The following is a 22971-nucleotide window of genomic DNA, read 5'->3' on the forward strand; positions in this document are numbered from 1 at the left end:
GCATTGCATAAAATCATAATTCCAAGCGATGGCATGGAGTAATTATTTTTCCACGATTCCATATCAAACAAAAAAATTATACTGCAATTGGAGCTTCAGCAGTTCGGGACTGTGCATTATATTGTCTATAAATGTAGGAAAAATAATATTGTACGGGTTGCAAACAAAACTCCCAAAGCTTATGTATTTCAGGTTTCTTAATTTGAAACAGAATCCAAACTGTCTGGAAGTTCATAAAAGTGAAGCTATTCTACAAGCGGGTCTATCTCAGCTTCTGCATGATATATTTGAGAAAGAGGTGAAGTGTTTATAATATTTGTTGGTATTGAGGTTTGTTCTGAATCTTATCAATTATGAACAGCTCTGCTGCATGTTGTGATGATGAATATCTAGTCCCTAAACCTAACAGAGCTGTGCAGTGATGTTGTTATTGGGAACAGGATTCAAATCCTACACAGATTTATGGATAGGAGTGATTGCCATGAAATTATATCTAGATCCCTATGCAATAATGCTGTTATTGGGAACAGGATTCAAATCCTACACAGATACAGATTCTTGCTGAGCTTAATAGGTGATTGTCATGGAAGACATTTCTGCTGTTATTAGGTACAAAATTCAATTACACAGATATAATATCTAGATGCATACAGAACTATAAATCTATACTCAATATCCCTATACCTGACAGCTGTGCGGTGATGCTGTTATTGGGAACAAGATTCAAATCCCACACAGAAACAGATTTTTGCTGGGCTTAGAACTATTATGGATAGGTGATTGCCATGAAATAATATCCCTATACCTGACAGAGCTGTGCAGTGATGCTGTTATTGGGAACAATTTTAACAGAGCTGTGGTTTCCATAAATCTATACTCAATATCCCTATACCTGACAGAGCTGTGCAGTGATGCTGTTATTGGAACAGGATTCAAATATACAGATTCTTGTTAAACTTAGAACTATGCCATGAACAAAACTGTGCGGTGATATAATTATTGGGAACAAGCTTCAAATCCCCGCACAAATACAGATTCTTGCTGAGCTTAGAGTGAAGACACCAGTGATATAATTATTGGGAACAGGATTCAAATCATGGATAGGTGATTACCATGAAGATACTCAATATTTTTGTTATTACGTACAAGATTCAATTATACAGTTACAAAAATATTTATTAACAGAGCTGTGCGGTAATGTTGTTAATGGGAACAGGATTCAAATCCTACACAGATACAGAGCCTTGGAATTATTATGGATAGGTGGTTGCCATGAAGATAGATACTCAATATCTCTTTACATGACAGAGCTGAGCAATAATGTTATTATTGGGAATTGGAACTTAGGTACAAGATTCAATTACACAGATACAGACACGGAAATAATTTTTAACAGAGCTGTAGTTTCCATAAATTTATACTCAATATCCTATACCGTGCAGTGATGCTGTTATTGGGAACAAGCTTCAAATCTCACACAGATATAGAGCTTTGGAATTATTATAGATAGGTGATTGCCATGAGGATAGATATTAGACACAGACACAGAATCAATAAATTTATAATATCCCTATACCTGACAAAACTATGCAGTGATGCTATTATTGGGAACAAGCTTCAAATCATGGATAGGTGATTGTCATGAGGATAGATATTAGACACAGACACAGAAATAATATTTTCCATAAACCTATACTCAATATTCTTATACCTGACAGAGCTGTGCGGTTGTTATTGGGAACAGGATTCAAATCATGGATAGGTGATTGTCATGAGGATAGATATTAGATACAGACACAGAAATAATATTTTCCATAAATCTACTCAATACTGACAGAACTGTGTGGTTAATATTATTAGGAACAAGCTTTAAATCTTACACAGATATAGAGCGGAATTATTATGGATAGGTGATTGCCATGAGGATAGATACTCAATATCTCTGCTGTTATTGGACACAAACACAGAGAATGAAATAATATTTAATAACATAAATCTATACTCAATATCCCTATACCTAACAGAGCTGTGTAGTGATGCTGTTATTGGGAACAGGATTCAAATCATGGATAGGTGATTGCCATGAGGATAGATATTAGATATAGATATAGAAATAATATTTATCCATAAATCTATACTCAATATCCCTATATTTAATAGAGCTGTGTAGTGATGATTCAAATCATGGATAAGTGATTGTCCTATACCTAACAAAGCTGTGCGGTGATATAATTATTGGGAACAGGATTCAAATCTTACACAGATACAGAGCGGAATTATTATGGATAGGTGATTGTCATGAAGATAGATATTAGACACAAACAGATACAGAGCCTTGCTGAGCTTGGAATTATTATAGAGAGGTAATTGTCATAAAGAACACAGAGAATGAAATAATATCTAGTAAATAAATTTTTGTAAATCTATACTCAATATTTTTTTGACAGAGCTGTGCGGTCATAATGTTATTGGGAACAGGATTCAAATCATGGATAAGTGATTGCCATGAAGAGGTAAATAATATTTATCCATAAATCTATACTCAATATCCCTATACCTGACAGAGCTGTGCGGTGAAGCTGTTATTGAGAGGATTCAAATCCTACACAGATACAAATCCTTGCTGAGCTTAGAATTATTATAGATAGGTGTGTTATTGAGAACAGCATTCAAATCCTACACAGATACAAATCCTTGCTGAGCTTAGAATTATTATAGATAGGTGATTGCCATGAAGATAGATATTAGACACAAATTTTATAAATCTATACTCAATATCCCTATACCTGACAGAGCTGTGCGGTGATGCTGTTATTGGGAAGAAGTTTTAATACTGAGCTTAGAATTATTATAGATAGGTGATTGCCATGAAGATAGATATTAGACACAAATTTTATAAATCTATACTCATACCTTACAGAGCTGTGCGGTGATGCTGATATTGGGAACAAGCTTTAATACTGAGCTTGGAATTATTATAGATAGGCATGAAGATAGATATTAGATACAGATACAGAAAATAAAATAATATTTATTATTAATTCTATACTTAATATCCCTATCTCTAACAATTACAAATCCCACACAGATACAGAGCCTTGCTGAGCTTGGAATTATTATGGATAGGTGATTACTATGGAAATAACATCTAATAGAGCCTTGCTGATATTTCTACAGCATGGAACTGTTATGAATCCCTAACAGAGCTACAAAACTGGAACGTATGTTGAAACGTTTATAAAGAAACAATAGTGGAAAATATCAGAATCAGATTATTAGGGTATGTATTATTCACATCTTATCCATAACATATCAGCAAAAATAAATAATATTTTCCAAACAACCTACACAACACAGCTCTGTTAGAGATAGGGATTATGACAATAACAATATCAACAAGGCTCTATATCTATGTGTGAGATTTGTACCTACACAACACAGCTCTGTTAGGGATTCATAACAGTTCCATGCTGTAGAAATATCAGCAAGGCTCTATTAGATGTTATTTCCATAGTAATCACCTGTCCATAATAATTCCAAGCTCAGCAAGGCTCTGTATCTGTGTGGGATTTGTAATTGTTAGAGATAGGGATATTAAGTATAGAATTAATAATAAATATTATTTTATTTTCTGTATCTGTATCTAATATCTATCTTCATGCCTATCTATAATAATTCCAAGCTCAGTATTAAAGCTTGTTCCCAATATCAGCATCACCGCACAGCTCTGTAAGGTATGAGTATAGATTTATAAAATTTGTGTCTAATATCTATCTTCATGGCAATCACCTATCTATAATAATTCTAAGCTCAGTATTAAAACTTCTTCCCAATAACAGCATCACCGCACAGCTCTGTCAGGTATAGGGATATTGAGTATAGATTTATAAAATTTGTGTCTAATATCTATCTTCATGGCAATCACCTATCTATAATAATTCTAAGCTCAGCAAGGATTTGTATCTGTGTAGGATTTGAATGCTGTTCTCAATAACACACCTATCTATAATAATTCTAAGCTCAGCAAGGATTTGTATCTGTGTAGGATTTGAATCCTCTCAATAACAGCTTCACCGCACAGCTCTGTCAGGTATAGGGATATTGAGTATAGATTTATGGATAAATATTATTTACCTCTTCATGGCAATCACTTATCCATGATTTGAATCCTGTTCCCATCAAAAAAATATTGAGTATAGATTTACAAAAATTTATTTACTAGATATTATTTCATTCTCTGTGTTCTTTATGACAATTACCTCTCTATAATAATTCCAAGCTCAGCAAGGCTCTGTATCTGTTTGTGTCTAATATCTATCTTCATGACAATCACCTATCCATAATAATTCCGCTCTGTATCTGTGTAAGATTTGAATCCTGTTCCCAATAATTATATCACCGCACAGCTTTGTTAGGTATAGGACAATCACTTATCCATGATTTGAATCATCACTACACAGCTCTATTAAATATAGGGATATTGAGTATAGATTTATGGATAAATATTATTTCTATATCTATATCTAATATCTATCCTCATGGCAATCACCTATCCATGATTTGAATCCTGTTCCCAATAACAGCATCACTACACAGCTCTGTTAGGTATAGGGATATTGAGTATAGATTTATGTTATTAAATATTATTTCATTCTCTGTGTTTGTGTCCAATAACAGCAGAGATATTGAGTATCTATCCTCATGGCAATCACCTATCCATAATAATTCCGCTCTATATCTGTGTAAGATTTAAAGCTTGTTCCTAATAATATTAACCACACAGTTCTGTCAGTATTGAGTAGATTTATGGAAAATATTATTTCTGTGTCTGTATCTAATATCTATCCTCATGACAATCACCTATCCATGATTTGAATCCTGTTCCCAATAACAACCGCACAGCTCTGTCAGGTATAAGAATATTGAGTATAGGTTTATGGAAAATATTATTTCTGTGTCTGTGTCTAATATCTATCCTCATGACAATCACCTATCCATGATTTGAAGCTTGTTCCCAATAATAGCATCACTGCATAGTTTTGTCAGGTATAGGGATATTATAAATTTATTGATTCTGTGTCTGTGTCTAATATCTATCCTCATGGCAATCACCTATCTATAATAATTCCAAAGCTCTATATCTGTGTGAGATTTGAAGCTTGTTCCCAATAACAGCATCACTGCACGGTATAGGATATTGAGTATAAATTTATGGAAACTACAGCTCTGTTAAAAATTATTTCCGTGTCTGTATCTGTGTAATTGAATCTTGTACCTAAGTTCCAATTCCCAATAATAACATTATTGCTCAGCTCTGTCATGTAAAGAGATATTGAGTATCTATCTTCATGGCAACCACCTATCCATAATAATTCCAAGGCTCTGTATCTGTGTAGGATTTGAATCCTGTTCCCATTAACAACATTACCGCACAGCTCTGTTAATAAATATTTTTGTAACTGTATAATTGAATCTTGTACGTAATAACAAAAATATTGAGTATCTTCATGGTAATCACCTATCCATGATTTGAATCCTGTTCCCAATAATTATATCACTGGTGTCTTCACTCTAAGCTCAGCAAGAATCTGTATTTGTGCGGGGATTTGAAGCTTGTTCCCAATAATTATATCACCGCACAGTTTTGTTCATGGCATAGTTCTAAGTTTAACAAGAATCTGTATATTTGAATCCTGTTCCAATAACAGCATCACTGCACAGCTCTGTCAGGTATAGGGATATTGAGTATAGATTTATGGAAACCACAGCTCTGTTAAAATTGTTCCCAATAACAGCATCACTGCACAGCTCTGTCAGGTATAGGGATATTATTTCATGGCAATCACCTATCCATAATAGTTCTAAGCCCAGCAAAAATCTGTTTCTGTGTGGGATTTGAATCTTGTTCCCAATAACAGCATCACCGCACAGCTGTCAGGTATAGGGATATTGAGTATAGATTTATAGTTCTGTATGCATCTAGATATTATATCTGTGTAATTGAATTTTGTACCTAATAACAGCAGAAATGTCTTCCATGACAATCACCTATTAAGCTCAGCAAGAATCTGTATCTGTGTAGGATTTGAATCCTGTTCCCAATAACAGCATTATTGCATAGGGATCTAGATATAATTTCATGGCAATCACTCCTATCCATAAATCTGTGTAGGATTTGAATCCTGTTCCCAATAACAACATCACTGCACAGCTCTGTTAGGTTTAGGGACTAGATATTCATCATCACAACATGCTGCAGAGCTGTTCATAATTGATAAGATTCAGAACAAACCTCAATACCAACAAATATTATAAACACTTCACCTCTTGCTCAAATATATCATGCAGAAGCTGAGATAGACCCGCTTGTAGAATAGCTTCACTTTTATGAACTTCCAGACAGTTTGGATTCTGTTTCAAATTTAAGAAACCTGAAATACATAAGCTTTGGGAGTTTTGTTTGCAACCCGTACAATATTATTTTTCCTACATTTATAGACAATATAATGCACAGTCCCGAACTGCTGAAGCTCCAATTGCAGTATAATTTTTTTGTTTGATATGGAATCGTGGAAAAATAATTACTCCATGCCATCGCTTGGAATTATGATTTTATGCAATGCGTGCCTTGTAATGGTACTTGTGATATTAATTGTATTAGAATAGGTGTGACAGAATCCAAGAACTTAACATGTTCCACAGCAATGCTGTACTACAGAATCAATGCTGATCTTAAAAACAACATATTCCCACTCAAGAAACTTGAAATTGTTAGCAAAAAAAATATTTTGTGTAAAAACTCTAATTATTTAAGTCCATCTTGTATTGAATACGCCAGAATTGATATTGTTTTTAAGCAGGTACATAATCAACTCATTAAAACATAAACCAGAATTTACATCCAATTTTCCTGCCTCATCAAGTATGGAAATTGTTGTGTCCCATGTTATGTCATCAACAGGCCACCTGCTGTTTGTATAAATTCTATGATCATGGAAAAATTTGTAAAACCTAAATTTTTCTAAACTTGAAGTACTTTTTGTAAAAAAAGCAACATATTTTCCCCAAGAACAATGCAACAGGTATGCATCAATTCTATGCCAGTATGTATTGGATTCAAAATCATCATACTCAGAACCCAATTCTATGCTCACATACCCAAACCCAACATCACTGTCAAGTACCCATCTTGCCTCTGTTTCATTTTGCACTTTAAAAAAATCATACTCTGATAGATTTTCAAATTTTTCCCTAAAAGAATCCAACAGGTGGTCTGATTTTATATATCTTGCAATATTTCTTCTTTCAAAATATGTTTGCATGTTCAGGTATCTATATTTCCTGGAAGATATTATTCTGATTGTTTTTTAACATTTGGTAAATATTTACTGCTGTTGAAATAGCCCAGCCTAACATGTAATATTGTTTGCAGGTTGATTCAAGATGCAAAATCAAATCCAAATCTCTTGTTCCTGAATTTAAATTGAGATTCTCAAAATTGTAAAATATATTGTGTGCTCCATGATGTTCACATAATTTGTGGAGAGCCTGTTTCTGGTGCACAGGGTCAAGTTCCTGGTCTAGAAAATTGCAAAACTTAGCCTTGCAATCCAAACTATACAGGGCAATCACACTCAATTTTGTTTGGAAATGTTGATGACTGTGCAGAAGAAGTATCTGTATGTTTATATGAGAAGTGTGTATGTATGTATGAGTGTGTATGTGTATGTGTGTATGTGTGTTAATATTTTTGGCTTTGGTATTTATATAAAATTTCTTGGGGTTCAAATCAAAACTCTATACTGGATAAAAAATATCAGTTGGGTTCAGCAGTGTGATTTGTGTGTGAGTGTATGTATATGTGTAAGTGTATGTGTGTGTTAATATTTTTGGCTTTGGTATTTATATAAAATTTCTTGGGATTCAAATCAAAACTCTATATTGGATAAAAATTTGTTGCAGAGCATAATGCAATATAAATAAAGCAGAAATAGGCCACAACTTGGCCACAAGTGGACCGGAAGTAGACCGGAAGTGGGCAAGCCGGAAGTAGACCGGAAGTGGACCGGAAGTGGACCGGAAGTAGACCGGAAGTGGACCGGAAGTGGACCGGAAATAAATATGTGTGGGTGTGGGTGGGTGTGGGTGGGTGTGGGTGTGAGTGGGTATGTGGGTAGGTGTATCATGGCCTAGCTTTAAGTGTGGCCAAAAAAAATATCAAGAGGGGCATATTTTTAACAAATTTATGGACAACAATCTCACAGAAGTGCCTTTTATAAGTGTAGGCAAATCAATCTGAGGGGGGTCATACTTTCTCATGGATTCCATGAGGGCTTTTTTACAAAAATCTTGGATTAGACAGGGTTCCACACTTGAGCAAAAAACTCATATGGGCATGTTGAGCTTGTTTTAAGTGTAGCCAAATCTGCTTGAGGGGGGTTCATACTTTCCTGAGTTTATAATATGGGTTTTTATACTACTCGAACCTATTAATAACTACGAAAATAACATCGTCGATTTTAGAAATGTATAAAAATTTCAATTTTGTTCTTACATAAATGAATCTGTTTCTTGCGCAAAAGTCTTCAGGCTGCAATATTGGGTAGTTTTAGTTTTATAATCACTGATGCAAGGCTACCAGACGTCCGATTCAGCGATTTTGTCAGGACAGTGCGTTACTTTCAATCTCTGTCCTGACATTTTCGAACTTCAATCGTGATGCGAGAATGTCTCTTTATTATTGCTTTCTCTTAACTCACAATTAGACATGTGTTCTTTATTGTAATAATAATTCCTAGTACGCAACATTTAATTTATAAATATATTATTTTCTAAACATAGAATTATCATGACTTTTCAATGGCGCTCGCACTATTTGAACTATTTTGTAATCTCTCTCTCTCTCTCTCTCTCTCTCTCTCTCTCTCTCTCTCTCTCTCTCTCTCTCAATTTAAAATAAATAAATCTACTTTAAAAATTGTTGTTCTTCGAGAAAGAAAAATAAGAAGGATTTACTCCAGCACCTTAACACAGTGTCCCACGAGACTATCTTGACTAATACTGTCAAATGTGAAGTGATTTTATGAACAAAATTTTCCGCCTGTTTACGTCTAACGTTGCGCAGATTTGGTAGTTCGCAAACGGTGTAATTATTTCGTGTTACCTTACGCAACAGCAAATACATTTCATAAGACTGTTCTGAACATGACACTTGCGTCAGTAAACAAGCATTTCGTCTGTTGCAGTATCACAGGAAAAGAATATCGTCCTGCAATGTTCAAGCCTCTAGATATTTTCCATTAGTACGTAATGTCTAATCACAATAATAAGTTAGAAGAAATAACTCGCATTTTCGCAACTACCAATATTCTGTTTTTCTTCATCACTTCGAAAATTATTTCTCGAAGATATCTGTTATACTACAAGAAAGCAATTCAAAATTAAAGTAAAAGTTCAACTACATGTATACCCAACGACATTTACAATATTGGAGGGACAGAATACTTAAAAATTGTTCTTTCAATCGAAGGTAAGGACGTGGTGTAGTGGTTAGAGTTTTCGATTGGGCTGCTAGCGGTCCCAGGTTCCATTTGTTTATATTGGCAACTTGGTCAACCGGAGTTTATTATAAGGAACTATTTCGTAGATGTTCATTTAACCGTTATAAAAATACAAATAAAATATATTCACAAGCTGTAACGGTCGGATTGACCATTACTGGTTTTGGTATATTGTAATCAGAGGCGAAGATATAGTACAAGCAATGCAAGCACTGCTTGCATAATTCGAATATCATTTAATGTACTTAATGTTCTAACCGTATTTAGTTTCCATCGCACTCGATTTCGCGAAAAAATGCGGCCGCAAACTCCCCCAGCAGCTCTGTAGCAAGCACCAGCCTCAATGCTTGCAGCCGTTCTGCGGGAAAATAAGGCCTCCAAAGGAGTCACATGGCGGAGCGTGAAATTCTGGTGGAACCCGTCCACAAAGCTTCTACAAAAAGCTGTGCTTTCCGAGCTTGCGTGATTCCCGAAAATAGCCGAGTTCAACCGAAAGCAGAAGGATTCATCTATGGGTACGTTGCCAGCAAAAACTAGTAACGAATATTTGTCTTCATGAACACGTAAACAAGATCGCAAATATAATAATAATTGTTAGTCATAAAATAACTAAAAGAAGTTATTATCACTGTTCTAAATTCCATATATATCATATTATATTACAAATTATTTTAGATTTCGCGAAATGTAAAACGAGTAAAAAAAGTTGACATTGGGAGTTGGGGCAGTGGAATTTCTGCACCCCCGTGAAGAGTTTTCTCAGGGAGGGAGGGAAGATTGGACGGACCTTGGTCCTGCACCCTGCTTCCTGGTCGGTCCAGCTCAAATTACGCCAGAAGTGTTGACCGCTACCAGTGTTTGCAACTGCCAAATTATTTACTCAGTAATTCAAGTGAGCTCTTTCACAAATTTTACAATCAATAAATTGACTGCTTTTGAATAAAACTTGGGGTGAAAATAAAGCTATCTGAGAAAGAACTATCTACTGATATTTGTACATGGCATAGAAGTAAATCGTATACATTCTGCATATTATGAGCACAAGAATATGTTTTAATGATTGATTGATTGATTTGTTGTTTTAAGTCCACTTTATGCACAGTAAGGCTAATCGGGACTGGACCTACAGTTTAAAATGGTATCTGAAACACTTGTGCCTCCACCGGGTATCGAACCCGGAACCCCTTGATTACAAGGCGACGACACTACCACTGCGCCATCGGGGAGGCCCGAATATGTTTTAAGTTCTATTATTATGACGCAAGTGGTGTTCCCAGGGTCTTTTTACGGTCCCCATATTGTCATCTTTTCCTTCCTTTGACGTTTTTTCTTAGATATACTGGGCCAAAAGGGGGTTATGTCTACCATCCACCCCCCCCCCCCCCTTCGCCCCGGGCACGCCATTGAATGACACTTTATTACTTAAATATTAATGTACATACTCGTTCTGCTGAAATGATTCTGATTCCTCCGCGTAATTTTTATCTCCAAACTGATATATATCTTTCCTTTGTGACGGATAAAATTAAGGAAATAGCTTGGTATCACTTTCTGTTGTTTCAGAGATTTTCAAAGTGATCTTGTGTGGATGCTTGTATTTGCAGTTGTGGAAAGCGCGTGGGATAGTGTGAGTGTTTGTTGCTTCGTGTTTTGTGCTGTGAATTTATCGGAATGAACGCGTATTTAGGAACGGTTGATGTGAAGTGCGGGTGTATTATTGAGCAATTGAAAATTGCTTCGTTTAGCTCGAGAGAGATAAGTGTTAAAATGAAAATCGTGGAAGGGGGTCGACCAACACCGCATTTACCGGACTTAAAACAAGTTAGCCCAAGGGGCTTTGTGCGACATTTCCAAAGCAATTTGTACCACAAGTTTATTTGGCTAGCAGGTTGTGAAGCACGCAGTAGGTTGTACTGTTGGCCATGCGTATTGTTCGCCGTGCACAAGACGAACTCCGTGTGGTCAAGTGAGGGATACTGTGATCTGAATAACGTGCACAATGCATTACAGAGACATGAAAAAGCAGAGTCTCACATAAGGGCATTTTTAACTCTGAAGGAATTCGGAAAATCTCGTGTGGATTTTGCTCTGGATCACCACAGACTAGTAACAATCGAGCGCCATAACAAAGTTGTTCGTCAAAATCGCGATATTTTAAAGCGTCTTGCAAGTGTAACAACCTTTCTTGGTAGTCAAGAATTATCATTCCGGGGACACAATGAAAGTGAGGCATCATTGAACCGTGGAAATTATGTAGAACTTGTAAATATGTTGGCAGAATTTGATACTTTGCTGGCAAGTCATTTGGAGAATTCTACAACATTTACTGGCTTGTCAAGTGAGATTCAGAATGACCTTATTAAAAGCACGAGTGGTGTCATAACGGACGCAATTAAAGCCGAGGTAAGTGAAACCAAGTTCGTAGCTATTATGATCGATGAATCCTCGGACGTATCACGGAAATCGCAACTTTCGACGATGTTTCGTTACGTGACGAAGTCAGGAAAAATTGTTGAGCGTTTCTGGGGGTTTGAGGATGTCAGCAGGAACCGAACTGCAGCTGTAATTGCTGCCCACGTTGTTGAAACAATTCGAAAACTAGGCTGGGAATCAAAATTGGTGTGTCAAACATACGACGGGGCAGCCGTAATGGCAGGGGATCTCTCGGGGACACAAGCACGAGTCAGACAGATTTTCCCTAGTGCAATATTTGTTCACAGTTTTGCACATTGCTTAAATTTAGTACTTTCTCAAACAGTGAGCAACATTAGTGAATGCAAAGTGTTTTTTTCGACGCTAAGTGGCCTTGCTTCTTTCTTTTCGCATTCGACAAAAAGAAATGCTGCTCTCGACGATATAGTTAAAGCAAGGTTACCTGAAGTGGTTCAGACCAGGTGGAACTACAGTGAACGGCTTGTACAAAAAACGTCCGAAAATAGAGTGAAGATAATTGAAATGTTTGAGGACATTATTGGCAATGCACAAGACTGGGACAGTGAAACAATTTCTTCTGCGGGTGGTTTCTTGGCATTCCTGGATAGTTTCGAAACCAACTTTTTTCTTCTCTTGTTTGGGGAAATATTTTCCTTGACGGGATATTTATTTAATGTGCTGCAAACAAAAACTATGGATATTGGATTTTGCCTCAAAGAAATTGAAAGTGTCAAAAGTGACATTACCAAGAAACGAGAACAATTTGACATAATTTATACAAGGACAATAGATATTGCAGGAGTACCACAGCCGAGAAGGAAGAGGAACAATGTAGGCGACACAAAATCTCAGTACCAACGTATATATTGTGAAGTTATAGACAACATCATAAGCCAACTGTCTTCACGTTTTGAAAACCTTGAGGCCCTACGATTTGTTGAATTGCTCGATAGCGTGAAATTTCGCATGTATGCTGCTACATTTCCAGAAACTGCCTTCTCATCGCTTATGCAACTGTACATCCAGCATTTTGACAAAACCTTGTTGCACACCGAGCTCAGTATTGCCTATTCTCGGGATTGTTTCCGCAATAAGAGTGTAAAGGACATCTTGAAGTACATTGTAAACAACGAATTACAACAAGTGATGCCCGAACTCCACAAACTGTGTCTGCTAGTACTGACTATACCAGCCACAACAGCGTCAGTTGAAAGATCGTTTTCAACGCTGAAACGTATCAAGACATTCGCCAGGAACAGCATGGGTCAGGAAAGGTTGTCAGCCCTTGCTCATTTGTCCATTGAGAAGGAACTATTATCAAAATGGATGAAACTAAATTTTACGATTGTGTGCTTAAACATTTTCTAGAGAAGAAAAGAAGAATGGAGTATGAATATCGTCACTAAGGGTGGCATCCAATGGACCAAGAGTTTGAAATTTATTGTGGTGAGTACATCGTCTATGCATGTGTTTCTTTGCTTTGAAATGAATTTTTTATTGTTTGTGTTTAACTTTTTATTTAGTGTTTAAGTTACTCCAATGCGGTTTTTAGGGTGCCCAAAAATACTAAATTACATCATGCAGCGTAAAATAAACAAATGATTCCCATTTTTTTTTTATCTAAATCGGTTTGGTCACCGTTTGACCATATTAAATAATAATGAACAAATAAAGGTACTAATAAGTAAGTAAGAAATTCCGTCTCCCTTTAGTCGTATGCAGAAAGTTCGCATATGCAAAACGTTTAATATCATATGAATAACGTTACCTGGATTTTTTTTAAAAAGTAAATGTGACGTTTGCGGATCATATGGTTTATTTTTAGTACAGTCACTTTATTACGATATTTTGACAAATCCAGCGACTGGGTAAATGAGGCTATAAACCTTGAATCTTTCCCCTCGGCATGTCGTTGTACTACATGTTTTGTTGTACTGAAACATTGCTTGCCTCCTTCGTAAGACTACGCTTCGCTACTGATTGTAATAATTAATTGCTGGCCAGCTACGAGGGTAGGGTTAAGTAATATGTTTCCATGAGTGTACTTTTATGTTATTATTGCATGTAAGTGTATATACTTATTGGATTGTGCTTTGCTGGATGTTAGATTCCCCCTGTTTTTACCTCCCCGGTTGGGGGAGCTAGCAGTCTTTCAAAGGACCGTTGGCAGTGGAATTTTCCAACGCTACGGGGTCCACGTCCACGGACGTTTACCCCGGCTATAAAAAAGGCCAGTGGGCTTTAGCAAAAAAACAGTGTTTCCCCATTGATCGACGAAAGAGGAACGTCTCCTCAAGTTTAGTCCACTTATGGTGGCTAAACTGGATATAATATTGTAGCATCTGGTTATGCCAGCTCCTGTTGCTGTCCCAAGTCCCCTTTTAGAAAAAGCTTTGATTATGTGGATATTTCCGTATTTGATTAATTGATGCCCAAAAGAAGGAGTGAAGGCGTAAGAAAACGCATTTGTAACGGAATATCATTTAAGCTGAGGATAGGCCCACCGAGATAGTTAGGCTAACTCGGTGGTAAGGGAAGTGCCGATGGTTATGCCATAGGTGCGCATATATATTATTAGAGATTTGGTAATTTGATCTATGCAAGACACTCATGGAAACGCTCTGTAAAATATGTATATAGCTATATAACTACGTATAATAAACCTATATATCCTACGAGAATGTTATAATTTCAAGAACTACGGTACTGTCCATTTAACAACCTGTATATTCACTTGCTGTATAAGTGTAAACGAACCAGGGACATACAAATATAAATTGTTATGTGAACCCCCCCCCCCCTTTTGTAATTCCGGCGCAAATATAATCTGCTCGCTTGGCACCCAGGGTGAGGCGAAAGGAGAGATTGAGGGATGAAAGTAGGAAGTAATCAAGAGGGCCGGATAGAAACGAGGGATAGGAGGGCCGACACTTTCACATATGGGGGCTCGTCCGGGATATATCTTGTTGTGTAAATTGTCGTCAGGTCTATATGTTTGAAAGATAGACGGACTGACGGACGGATAGATTTTTTAATTTTTACAACGAAGATCGTACAGAAGTGAATGTTATTACGAAGTGGAAAAAGTATAGTAGAAAAAATGGCAGTACAAATTGATAGAGATTTGCTTGGACAGCTATTGGGTAATCAGGATATAAGCGATAAATCACAGGAGGAAATTATTAGGGAATTAAATAATCTTGCTTTATCGCGCACTGAACAGCAGAGTGCTAAGGAAGAGGAGAAAAAAGTTCAGAAAATTCTCGATAAGTCAAATTTACCGATTCCAGTCTTCACAGGGAGCGATGACAAGATTTCGCCGCATGATTATTTGCAGGAGTTGCGGAATTATAAAGATGTCATTAGCATTTCGGAGAAGTCATTGTTTGACAAGATTCTTCCGTTTTCGCTAAGGAGGGCTGCAGGGGATTGGTTTAGATTTTCACGCCCGTTTGAAGATTTCAAGAGCTTTGAAAATGCTTTCTTAGAAGAGTATTATTCTGTAGATTATAAGAATGAGCTCGACAGATTAATTCAGAATCGTTTCCAAATGAGCGAAGAATCTCTGGTTTTGTTTATTCGTAGAATGAGAAAACTGTTTTCTATGAGGCAAAAAGAGACAGACGAATGTGAAGTAATCGAACATGTTCTATCTCATGCACACCCTAGTTTCCGAAGGCATTTGTATGGAATGCAATTTCAGACTTTGAAGGAATTGGAATCTGAAGCAGCCATTGTTCAGAGAAGGTTGTATTCAGAAAGGCTTTATTATTCACCGCTCGCCGGTGAGACGGAATTATCTTTTTCTGAAGTTTGCAACACTGAAGAGGACACCTCGCGAAGAACAGGAGTAAAACATTTGGCTTTGTCCGCGAGGAGAAGCGAGGGGGGAACCGAGAGTGACCAGCTACCCTTATGCTCTCTCAATCCAGGTTTAGGAAAAAGGATCAAGGGCTGTGAAACAACCGCGTTTCTAAGAAGGGGCATTGGCGGTGATGCGACCGTAGGGCACAAGAGACCCTCTTTTGATGCAACTTTTGGGCAAGCGGGGGCCAATAAAAATTCTGCAAAGTTAATTTGTTGGGGCTGCCGTTGTGAGGGCCATAAACTTCAGGAATGTCAACAGGCCAATAAAAGGAACCAACCCGCTGGAAAGGGAGGTCAGCAGCGTCCCCAAATAAACATTCTGTCACCCGCCGGGAGAAAACGCAGAAACAAAGGCCGTTTTTTGAATGGAGAAGGCTGTTTTCAGCAAGACCTCGAACCTCTCATTCAATGTAAGATTAACAAGAAACGCTTTGTATTATTTGCAGATACAGGAGCTTCAGCTTCTACTCTAAGTTTGGAAACAGCCAAGTTGTTAGAGAGGGATGGGAATAAATTCATGAAGACGAGAAAATGGAACATTTCATTAGCTGTGGGCAGCGTTACGTCGAAGGGCGAGATGTATGCTACTGTTTGTATTAATAACATGAAATTTAGGCATAAATTTATCATCCTTGAGAATTGTTTCCGTGACATAATCGTTGGAAGGGATTTTTTAAATCAGAGTGGGATAATTTTGCACATTGAGGAGAACGGTTGGTCGTTCAAAGATAGCGACGTGATTTACACGTTCTCGAAGCGTGCATGTAAACGAGAATTCGCTGTTACAGTTATGCAGAGAAATAACGTGGTACAGGAAAGGAATAACTCGTCAGATCCCTCGAGCCTGGATGGATGCAACACACATGCACATGAGAATAGCGGGAAGTCTACGAATGAGGATACGGGCCAATTAGTGGATTCCCAAGGACTCGAAGTTAAGAAGACTGCAAACGCTGGTGCATTATGCTCTTTGAAAATCTCGAAAGAGGTAAAGAAAAAACGGAGGAAGGGAATAAAAGGGGAATGCAAATTTCCTCGAAAAAATTCCATTTCTACGGACAAGAAGAACCATGCATTATCATTTTTGCCTTTTGCTTTAGAGGACAATGAAAATGATGAATTACTGGTTTCTGAGAGGCTACAAAAAACTTCATCGCTTGTTTCAGAGCAAATGAGAGACAGTTTGTTATCTCAAATAATGAAACAACTGAAGGGAAAGCATTTCTCTGGGAGTAGGAAGTATAAGGAGAAAGTTGTTAAGTTGGCCAATCAGTCGTTTTTGGATGAGGAGGGAGTTTTGTGCAGGAGGATAGACTGCAAGCAAGATTCTAAGGGAACAGCCAAGATATGGGTCCCGTTGAGTTTGAAATCTCAAATATTGACATCACATCACGATTCTGAATTTGCAGGACACAATGGGAAGCAGAAAACGTTGTCGAAAATCAAGGAGAAATATTCGTGGCTTGGAATGACACGAGATATCGCTCGCTACGTCAGAAGTTGCGTTCCCTGTACTGTTTCCAACAAAAGGAAGACAGAAGAAGTGAGACTGAAATATAAGAAAACGAGCCCAGCCTTACTTCAGGTGTTCCCGGATGAAGAGAACGAGATCAAACGTAAGCCATGTAAATTTCGCATTGGAGACGAGGTGTGGCTGAAAGAGCACACTATATCTGGCAGATCGCGTGGCGTGAATGGTGAACTTGAAACGGAACACTCAGGTCCATGTTTAATGTCTGGAAGGATTAAAGAAGATACTTTCAGGGCAAAGAATGGGAAGGATTGTCCGATTGTGGAATGTGAACCAGGCCAGTTGTCCAGCCATAAACCACCAGCTTTTGCTGTGAGGTGGAGGGACAGAAAACAGCCAAGGGGAGCCACGCGACAACTCCTAATGAGGGTTAGGAAGACTACCGTCGGCCCGCCTAGCCAGCAATCCCAGCTGTCACAATAGCCGACCGCGGATCTTCTATTTCTGATTTTCTTTTATTTAGTATTCATTTGTATATAACTTACCCCCATTTTCTTCATTCACACAACACTGTTTATTTATTTGCGTGTCTCCGAGTTGTTAACAGAAAGACACATTGCAGATTTAGGTTCGAGAGTCGAACCAGGACTCAGTTGAGAGTCGAAGCCAAGGACTCGGTCGGGAGTCGAAGCCAAGGACTCGGTCGGGAGTCGAAGCCAAGGACTCGGTCGGGAGTCGAAGCGAGGGACTCGGTCAGGAGTCGAAGCGAGGGACTCGGTCAGGAGTCGAAGCGAGGGACTCGGTCAGGAGTCGAAGCGAGGGACTCGGTCGGGAGTCGAAGCGAGGGACTCGGTCGGGAGTCGAACCAGGGACTCAGTTGGGAGTCAAACCAAGGACTCAGTCGGGAGTCGAACCAGGGACTCGTTGGGGAGTCAAACCAGGAACCAGAGAAAACCAACTTCAAGAAAGATGCTGTCAGGAAGACTTCATCCTAGAGAGGATACTTCAGTGGCGGACTTCACAAGGAAGAGGAAGCTTGGTGAATTTGTGAACATTGTGGTCAATGTGGTAAAGTGAATGAACTAGTGACAATTTCATTTTTCAGATACTCTGAGAACAGTTGAATATCTTTAGTGTGTGTTGCGTAATTGTGTTGGATGACTTTGTAAATATGGTGATCTTGTTTTTGGGTGTATTGTTTTTTCTTGTTCCTCTTGAAGGGGGGAACTATGTAACGGTCGGATTGACCATTACTGGTTTTGGTATATTGTAATAATTAATTGCTGGCCAGCTACGAGGGTAGGGTTAAGTAATATGTTTCCATGAGTGTACTTTTATGTTATTATTGCATGTAAGTGTATATACTTATTGGATTGTGCTTTGCTGGATGTTAGATTCCCCCTGTTTTTACCTCCCCGGTTGGGGGAGCTAGCAGTCTTTCAAAGGACCGTTGGCAGTGGAATTTTCCAACGCTACGGGGTCCACGTCCACGGACGTTTACCCCGGCTATAAAAAAGGCCAGTGGGCTTTAGCAAAAAAACAGTGTTTCCCCATTGATCGACGAAAGAGGAACGTCTCCTCAAGTTTAGTCCACTTATGGTGGCTAAACTGGATATAATATTGTAGCATCTGGTTATGCCAGCTCCTGTTGCTGTCCCAAGTCCCCTTTTAGAAAAAGCTTTGATTATGTGGATATTTCCGTATTTGATTAATTGATGCCCAAAAGAAGGAGTGAAGGCGTAAGAAAACGCATTTGTAACGGAATATCATTTAAGCTGAGGATAGGCCCACCGAGATAGTTAGGCTAACTCGGTGGTAAGGGAAGTGCCGATGGTTATGCCATAGGTGCGCATATATATTATTAGAGATTTGGTAATTTGATCTATGCAAGACACTCATGGAAACGCTCTGTAAAATATGTATATAGCTATATAACTACGTATAATAAACCTATATATCCTACGAGAATGTTATAATTTCAAGAACTACGGTACTGGCCATTTAACAACCTGTATATTCACTTGCTGTATAAGTGTAAACGAACCAGGGACATACAAATATAAATTGTTATGTGAACCCCCCCCCCCTTTTGTAATTCCGGCGCAAATATAATCTGCTCGCTTGGCACCCAGGGTGAGGTGAAAGGAGAGATTGAGGGATGAAAGTAGGAAGTAATCAAGAGGGCCGGATAGAAACGAGGGATAGGGGGGCCGACACTTTCACAAAGCTTAGATATACTAACAACGAAGAAATAAATTCAGAGTTAAATTTCAAATGCATGTGTATAGAGTAATTCTAGAAGTACAGAGCTATATCAGAGTATTGAACTTCTTTTTTGCAGGATAACGTTTACAATATTGACGCGACAGAATAATTAAGAACTGTTGCTCCAAGGGAAACAAAGGGCGTAGTGTATTGGTTAGAGTTCTTGAAAGCATTGATTGCGGTCAGAGGTTCGATTCTTCATACTAGGTGTTCTTTTTTAATTCTCCTTTTATTATAAACAAGAGCATGGTAACATTATTTGTAATAGCAGTGTATAATGGCTACATTGTTCTGAATATGGAATTTATAAAAAAATAAACAAATAAATGAATTGACACACATTCAAAGGGATATTTTCATGTATAAGATCGTGAATTATGATACTCTAACGATAATTGTATACTGCTTCAAAGACAAATATTAATGAAATAACTATTTACATTTGTGGCAATTCAGGACATACTAATTTTACCCCTTTTCCCACTCGAGTTCAATGCAAGGATACCTCCGCAAATATCGAATGAAAAGTTTTCATCATGTGCAATTCTCCATTAAATGTTTTCGCCGAGTCGTACTACGTTCGTTTTGTTTGTTACAAACAAGTATTGTTTGCACATTACATGTAGGAGGAGAGTTGCATCTACATTTCACATTGGTCAGCTCCTTCTACTTACTTTCAGGAACGAAAGCTTGTAGGGTAGTGTTTACCGTTCAGGACTGTCAATCTGATGGTCGTAGGTTCAAACCCTTCCGGTGGCAGAATCTTTTCGTAAGTTTTAGACCTATCCCATTGTGTTCATTGTCCACGCCGTGTGAAACGGAATGATTCAGTTTGGAATTAACGATGGGGGGAGGGGAAATATTAAATTACAAAATCTCCACTTCAACGAACCGAGAAGTGGATAAAAATTGGATAATTCTTATAAATATTCAAATTACATTCATGTTTTTAGTGGTATACTCGCAGGTAAAATCAAAGATCTTACATGGAAGATTTTACCTTGCTTTGAACTAAGCCAAAAGGCATTTCGAACCGATCTAATACATTCTCCAATAAATTTCAAAATGTTATTGAATGTTTCATGTCGATAATTTGACCAATGCATCAATTCTTGACGCTGAGACGATATTTTCTGCATCTACCTCTTCTCTTCAGTCCCTTCTGTTCTTCTCTTCTCCTTCTCCTCTCCCCTCCTTCTGCTCGCTCTGCTTTTATCTCATATCGCCTTCCCTACTTTTCTCGCATCTTATCTCCATTCCACGCATCTCCTCTCCTGTCTTAGATTTCCGACTCCACTGCACTCTTCTCCTCTTCTTTTCGTTCTTCTCTTTTTCTCTCCTTTACTTTACTCTCCACTCCCCTCTTCTCGCCTCCTCTTCTCCTCTTCTCTCTTCTTTGCTCCATTTTCCTCATCTCTCCTAGAATCTTTTTCCATTCTCTTCACTATATCTCCTCTCCTCGTCTATCCTCTCTTTCTTCTCTCCTCTACTTTTCCTCTTCTCCTTTCGCTTTCTCTTTCTCCTCTCCTTTCCTTTGTTACCTTTCGTTTTCTCTCACCACTTCTCCTTTCTGTAGACTCATCAGTGATGAAATACTAAAAAAAACTTTTTTTTCTTCTTTCTTTCAGAAAGAATTTTGTCACTTGCGATATAATAGTGATATTTTTAATAATTTTATACAATATTAAAGTAAAAAAGTGTTCCCCTGTGCATAGCACCACACCATGAAGGCGTATAGGGGGTGTGGGTATACAATATTACTTGTTTTTATTCCTTTCGCGTATTTTATAAATATCTATTGTGCATGTGGCAACCCTGAAATTGAGCCTAACTCTACACGCAACCCACCAACGCCTTGTGAAAATTGGGTTGCCTAGTTTAAAATGTCGTTGTCCTAAAACTTTTGAGAGACACTGTACAATCAACATTTAAATCACAAAACCCTCTATTTCTTGCCCACAGTTGGAGCAGAAGTGTTGTGTAAACAGCTAACTGCACTGTGTTGGAATCATGGGCGAATTCATAGGGAAGCACTTGCCCCAAATTCTAGAAAACGATTGATGAAAAAAAATGGTTCATTGTCTTTTTTACGTTGGAAAACAAAATAAGTGTTATTTCCTTCTCAAATAATTAAAAATAAAGCATTGCCACAATTTCTAAGTATATAGGGTCCTCCCGGCCCGAAGGAAGCGTTGTTTGCCCCCCTTGAAAATAGGTTTTGTTTTGCACTCCCCTGGAAAAATCTGGGTATACCAATGGTTGGAATGAAAGCTTTCATGAACTTCAAAAACACTCAACTAGGGGCGTCGCAAAGAGTGGGCCAAAGTTGGTCATGTCCCACCTACTGGCGCCCGTTCTGTTAAAAATTAATTGGCAAATCTTGTGCTAAAATAAAATAAAATTGTAAAGATAATGATAAAGATGATCGGAGACCTTACAAGGTTCGAATCCACCGTTCGATCCATTGGATCTATCTTTTTCGGAGAGGAATCTATTAAAAGTAAACCTTCTATCATCCCTCTAACACATATTCAATGCAACATTTGAATGTGCATAATTTTTACTCCTTTCTATTTTATAATAATAAATTGTTTCGATCAGGTAATATTAACTAACTAACACTCTAGCCTAGTTAAACCCGAAGGTTTATGGCTGCAGTAACACAAGCCCTCCATCTGTCTCTATCTTGAACAAGATCAATCCAATCTTTTCCATCCTTACGATTTCCTTTAGATCCATCTCACCGTTATCCCTCCATCTATGTCTTGGCTTGGCCTTCCAGGTTCCACAACAAGAATCCTGTAAACTCTTCTTTCCTCTGCCATTTGTGCCATATGGCCTGCCCAAGGTGTTCTTGATTTAATGATTCTAATAATCAATATCTTTACACTTTTATAATTTAAATAGTAAAATACAACCTTCCTTGAAGATGTGACCTACCAAAGTATGAATGTTGTCCAGGACCCTACTTACACCAGGAAGTCTGCACTCAAGTATCTAGCTAGAAAAGTCCACCAGCTGGGTTACTTTGCTCTGCAAATAACGGAGAAAGTGTCCTCACACATTTCAAGTTGATGCGTGATAACGTGGATCTCGAAAAAAGTCACAATTTTCAATCCTAGCTTCGAGTATTTCTTTAGTATCTCAACTTGTGGAAGGATAATAAACATTTTCTCGAGCAAGGCCTCATCTCCAAGAAGCTATCAACTCACGGCAAGCCACGGCACCTAGCGACCTGTTGAGTGAGATGAGTCAAGGCAAAATTAGTAATAAACCTTTTCCTGCTCCAACAAAAATAGGCAATAATTAGGCTGGAGAGTTCAATGAACTAACCGCTCTGTAACTACGCACTGGTAATGATCAGGCGGGAAAGTT

General features: G+C 37.9%; 2 protein-coding genes across 2 annotated transcripts in view; both read left to right on the forward strand.

Annotated features, from left to right (window-relative positions):
- Positions 1-16333, forward strand: part of LOC145985509 (collagen and calcium-binding EGF domain-containing protein 1-like) — a 62663-nt gene extending 46330 nt beyond the window's left edge. Inside the window, exons 9-10 of the mRNA XM_083119581.1 lie at positions 11753-11963; positions 16307-16333. Of these exons, the coding sequence (XP_082975707.1) occupies positions 11753-11963; positions 16307-16333 (238 nt within the window). The remainder of the gene's footprint in view (positions 1-11752; positions 11964-16306) is intronic.
- A 1967-nt stretch (positions 16334-18300) lies between these two features.
- The window catches only part of LOC145985510 (collagen and calcium-binding EGF domain-containing protein 1-like), a 30710-nt gene continuing 26039 nt past the window's right edge, over positions 18301-22971 (forward strand). Inside the window, exon 1 of the mRNA XM_083119583.1 lies at positions 18301-18370. Coding sequence (XP_082975709.1) covers positions 18301-18370 — 70 coding nt within the window. The remainder of the gene's footprint in view (positions 18371-22971) is intronic.

This window comes from Lepisma saccharinum, chromosome 3 (genome assembly GCF_977018435.1).
Source record: "Lepisma saccharinum chromosome 3, izLepSacc3.1, whole genome shotgun sequence".
NCBI lineage: Eukaryota > Metazoa > Arthropoda > Insecta > Zygentoma > Lepismatidae > Lepisma > Lepisma saccharinum.